The following is a 5,707-nucleotide window of genomic DNA, read 5'->3' on the forward strand; positions in this document are numbered from 1 at the left end:
TTGAGTCATCTGACTCATCAAATTTCGATGGTCAAAAACTGCTCGACGAGCGAAAGAGTACCAATGTACTCGGAAACTTATAGTCAGAGACTTGTCTTTTAGATAGTCAAACAAATAAACTGCTCATCGAGCGAAGAGTACTAATGTACTTGGAAATTTATAGTTCCCCGGCTTATCTTTTAGATAGCCGAACAATAAAACTGCTCATCGAGCAAAATAGTATAAACATACTCAGAAACTTATTAGTTTCCTCAAAACTTGGATTCGGCGACACTTCTCATTTTCCAAAACTAGTATTCAAGCCCTACGCTTTTATCTGAGATTGTTATCATTATTTAAAGGGTTCAGAGGTTGTTTAGTATATTATGAATTTTCCTTTTAAAATAGTTTTCATTTATGTTTGTCTCTAATCTTATGAGTTTAAAAGATCCCATCATCCCAAGTGACTCCCAGAGAAGGTCTCGATCCACTAAAACAATAATAGGGGTCCGAACCTCGGTTCGTCCCGTCAAACTTTCTAAAATCTCATCATGAGTATTGCATAACTACCCGTTTTCCCACACTCTGACGTACAACAAATATATGTATAATTGCACAACCAAGTTAGCACAATCCAACAATCATGACACATATATCAACACATCCTAAGAATAACCATTTAGCACATAGCATGTGAATCAATCAACAACAATCGAAGCAATAAGCAAGTAACACACATATGTCGGCCGAAGCCCCAGAAATCGGAGACACACGTCTCTATTGATTAACAACGGCCTAAGCCCCAGAAAAGATTATCCAGATCACATAATCAACAAGAGCATAAACAATAAATCAAGTCGAATTGATCGACGCCTAAGTCATTAGCTAGCCAGGTAAGTTGCCCTCTCCTTAGCCAATTTCCTTACAAAGCTGCAACTCCAATCCATTCACATCTTTGATTTCCCATGTTAGCTCGCTTCGTTTTGTCCTTTGGCTTCGTCGCCAAGCGTTTCCGTTATTCGTACCCTTCATAAGTATACATAACGTAATCACTAATTGAACTACTCACTAACTCAAAGCCTAAACTATGACTTCAGGCAATTGACTCAAAGCGAACACATGTTAAACGACTCTTTCTCAGTCAACAGCTACAGTAATTAGTAGAGTACTGATCTCTTTTTGAAATGAAAACCATTTGGTAAAACAAATCGCAACTTTTCACTAATCAACTGTTAAACTTCGATTTTCACAATAACAATGAAAATGTTTATTTTTCTTTAAAACTTGCTTACTCGAGGCTAAAACATATACAAGAGTTGAAGGCTTACGAAAATCAAGTTTCAGAAACTTGTCGGCGAAGAGTCGCCAGAGAAAGTTGCGGCTCACGGGGGTTGACGGAGGGACTATCGTCAGAGACACAAAGGAAGGTTGTTCCTTCATCCTTTCGCGGCCAGGAATTCAACGACGCTGTCTGTTTCCCCAAAGAGTCGACGGTTTGCCCAGAAAGTTCAGCTGAAGGTCGACGGTGGTCGTCGAATAAAATGACCAAATATGAAATTGAAAATAGGGTTTTGCTCTCCTCACGGCAAGGATCGTCGGAGTATCCTCCGTTTTTCCATTGGTCGCCGGAGTTGACCCAAAAAAGCTCCCGAAGGCGGCAGCGGCGGCGGTCGACGGCGACGGAATGACGATTCGGAATATGGGTTTTGTTGTGGACGTCGCAAGGGTTCCAACAATACTAACCACGCTGTGAACGGAGGCCCGAGGACACCGGAATCAAAGGTCGAAGTTGGCGACATCGGCATCGCCGTACTCCTCTGTTTCCACGTCTTTCTTGTTTGTTTTGTTCACGGTGACCATGGTGGCTTCCAGCGGTGATGAGGTGGTGTTGTGGTGACGTTGAGCTCATCGATTGGTGGCTTTTCCTCGCCAGAAACGGAGGACGAGGAAGTACCCACGGTGGTGGCTTGCGCGGGCCAAGGAGAGAAAGAGGAACGGTGGTTGCTGGTCTTGGTGGTGTGGCACGTTGAGGAAGAAAATAGTGGTGGTGAGGCTTATCTCATGGAGAAGCTCACGGTTTCAGCCTCAAGAGAAAGAAGCATGGAGGTTGTGTTGCCATGAAGAAGAGGACGCGGTGGCTGTCCTTGGCCGGTCTCATGGGAGAAGAAGATGGTGATGGTTGCTGCGTGAAGTGGCGGTTGGAGTAGTGGCCTTGGCTGGAGCTTGTGTGCGTGGGTCGTTGGCTGCAATAGGGAAATGAAGAAGAAAAGAAGAAGAAGAAAAACGCTGGTGTTGAGGAGAAATGGAACGGGAAAAAGAAGAAAGGAAAATGAAGAAGAAGTAATGTTGGTGATGATGAAGTAATGAAAGGAAGTGGTGTGGTTGCAGCAAAAGAAAAGAAAATGGGGAAGGAAAAATGGGTATGGTTGCTGCACAAAAAGAAAAGAGAAACGACAGAGAGTGAGAGGAGTGCGTGGACGGGTGAGTGAGTCGAGTGTGAGAGGGAGAGGAATCAGATGATCAGAATGAATGGAGTGATACGGTTGGAGATATAGAGATTTTAGGGAAGATATTTTGTAAAGATATATGAAAAATTTTGAGGAGCTTAATGAAATGATAAATTACAAATTAAGATCGCTTTGAGCAAATTAAAATGATCCATAGATAAGAAATGAGTAAGAATTAAGCTAAAGAATAATTGTTAGACAATTAGAACAAATATGACGTTGTCATATTATGCAATTAAGCTAAGTATCCTTCCATAAAAGGTCGATACTTACTCCAGGTTCATTTTAAATGAGAAAATGACTTGAAACCAGTCTGCTTCAAAATATGCCGCAGAAGTACTTTTTGCAATTGACGTCAGATGGAGAAACTTCATTCTGAAGAAATATTGGAAACATCGAAAGAAATTGGTATACATGTGTGGAATCTTTGTTTGAAGCTCCGAATAGAAAAATTCTTCATCGATAGTTTATTTTAAGGTTCTTGAGCTATCAGGAACTCGTTTTCGGCAAACTTCCTAGAGTAATTACGCAACATCCCTCACATACCTCAGAGGTTCTACTGGTATTCTTAGTTGGGGTACTAATTTCTAAGTCTCATGCCAAACTTGTCACTGGAAATCCTAATTGCTTGACCCTCTCGTGTGATATAAACGAATGCGTTGCACCTGAATCATATAAAACTTTTAAAGGAAAACCATTGACATAACACATACCTTTAATGAGCTCTGGTGATTCTGACGCTTCTTCCATCGTCATGGCGAACACCTTCCCTTTGTTCGCTGGGTGTCCAACCCTCCTATTGTCTCTGGGTGGCACGTTTGCATTCCTATTGCTCCCTCCGCCAACTGTGGTGGTGGGATTCGGGTTTCCGCTTCCTCCCGTTTGCACTCCCGATTGTCCTCCCAATACCACTATGCATTCTTGCGCACAGTGTCCATTACGACGACATCTCCCGCAGAACGGGGTATTATTGAATCCTCCAGGTCTCCCTTGGAATCCAAATCCTCCCGTTGGGTTCCAAGTCCTTCCAAATTGATTCCTTCCCTGATCCTGTGGTCAGAAATAGGGTTTCCTCTTCTCCTCTTTCTTCTTTGGTGCCTTATTTACACCCAGTCCTTTCAAGTACTCCTTTCATGTCTTCTCATTTTCTTCGAAAATCCTGCACTTTTTCACTAAAGTAGCAAAATTTCGAATTTGGTCATGCCCTACGACAGTCCTAATGTCAGGCCTTAATCCATACTCAAACTTGACACATTTTGATGTTTCATCATTAGCCGTGCTGTAGCGCGGATGGAATTGGCACAACTCTTCAAACTTTGCGGCATACTCACCTACCGACATCGCTTCCTGCTTCAATTCAAAAAATTCCATTTCCTTCCTACCTTTGGCATCTGCCGGAAAATACTTCTCAAGAAAAGAATTCTTGAAGATTTCCCAAATCAACTCCCCTTCTTCCGGGGTAATTCTTCCCCTCACACTCGTCCACCATGTCCTTGCTTCACTTGAAAGTAAATAGCTAGCGAAAGCCACTTTTCTAGGTTCAGCACATACCAGGGTTTCGAAAATCCTTTCCAGTTCTCGCACCCATTCATAAGCTCCATCCGGATTATATCCTCCTTCAAACTTAGGCGGACTTCGCTTCAGGAACTTGTCCAGTCCGTGGTAAATCTCTTCCTGGTTATTCGCAGCCCCTTGTCCTGCTCCTTGCCTTGCTCTTTCAGCTTGTTCGGTCAAGAAAGCGGTGAGTTGCTCAAGTGCTCGCGCCATGGCAGCCATCTCTTCCTGAAATTCACAAAGTGATTAGTTCCTTCCCAAAGATCCTCAACTTACATTTCCTCTAGTATGCTCCTTCCCTAGGCCAAAGAATCATTGCTCTGATACCAACTCCTTTTTTTTTTTGTCGCATTAGTGTTAGTGTTAGTGTTACCGTTCTAATGATGTATCGATTCAGAGACCACTTACGACTTCTCACAGTCGCAGAGTTCCCCTCTAACCTTTTCAGATGGATGACCGTATACCTAAAGGCAAGCAAGTTAGCACACAATGAATCATTAAACACATAGCATGCATGACCAAAGCCACTATAAAGTTCGAATGACAAAAGCAAGAGAGTGTTCAAGTGAGGGTATACACATCCCCCACAAGGCATCATCAAACATAAACTTAATTAATTAAGAAAACTGGTGAGCGCTATCATCGAACCAAACGACTTCACTCCCCAACCTCCTCCTCTTCCGGATCCTCCTCCATGTCACCACTGCTCCCCTCCTCCGGCACTGGCATAGGCACTCTCTTCCCCAATCCATCGGGTTTCACGAACCGCTGTCTGCAGATTCGGGCATCTCTGGAAAAGCTTGGTGACCGCACCCTCTTCCTTGCTGTCGACCTGAGACGAGGCGCAGTCCTCCGGGGCGGAGAACCTAATGGCTCCTGAGGTACTTGATTAGGCACAAAGAGCTCATGTGGGCCCTGGACTCGGATCGGTATGGGTCGGAATGGCTCCTCCTGGGGCATAGGGTCCACACCAACATGCGGATCGGGACACAATCCGGCTTGCGGCGCTGGATCCACCTCCGGCTTAGGCTGTGGTGGCAGATCAGGAACGGGCGGACGGAACATCCGGGCATGCCTCGGCATATAGAATGAGAACATGAGGGGTATGGTCACTGGGTAGCCAAGCTCATCTGATCCGGGTACCCTGCACCACAACATGGTCAGTCCAGAATAAAAACAGAAACCGGTAGCGGGGTCTAGGTGCCACCCAGTACGGGACGAGAAGTCAGCATGAATGGCGAGTACTGGAGGAAGGCTCATCTTCTAAACTGTGATATGCTTTATAGTTAAAATAATGCAAGGGTGAGTCAAACACGACTTTGCACAAGCCACATGTCAATAATATAAACGATAAAGTTCAAGATAACATACTATTAAAAACAAGCATGTCAACAAGCACATACAAATCATACATCGTATGAGGTTTTACCGCCTTATATCTTCGTCCTTCGAATTGACTTCTCTCACTACTTCTTTACAAAATGCTGAGTTCATCGCCAACCTTTTTAATTATATTTATCATGTGATGAGTATATTTTATGGGGCCCGAAGCCTTAGCTTCTTTTAATCTTCGGAAAGTCGTCTCGGGAACATGGACACTCCTTACAGTCCAATCTTTACCGGACATGATCGCTCAGTAGCTCTCCGACAGAAATACACAACTCAAC

The 5,707-nt window shown here is 43.9% G+C and overlaps 1 protein-coding gene across 1 annotated transcript; it reads right to left on the bottom strand.

Moving 5' to 3' along the window:
• Window positions 1–3,617: 3,617 nt before the first annotated feature.
• Window positions 3,618–4,253, bottom strand: LOC130737720 (uncharacterized). The gene has a single exon (XM_057589554.1). It carries the CDS (start codon window positions 4,251–4,253, stop codon window positions 3,618–3,620), a length of 636 nt encoding a protein of 211 aa, XP_057445537.1.
• Window positions 4,254–5,707: the final 1,454 nt, after the last annotated feature.

This window comes from Lotus japonicus, chromosome 1, assembly GCF_012489685.1.
Source record: "Lotus japonicus ecotype B-129 chromosome 1, LjGifu_v1.2".
In the NCBI taxonomy this organism is placed as follows: Eukaryota; Viridiplantae; Streptophyta; class Magnoliopsida; order Fabales; family Fabaceae; genus Lotus; species Lotus japonicus.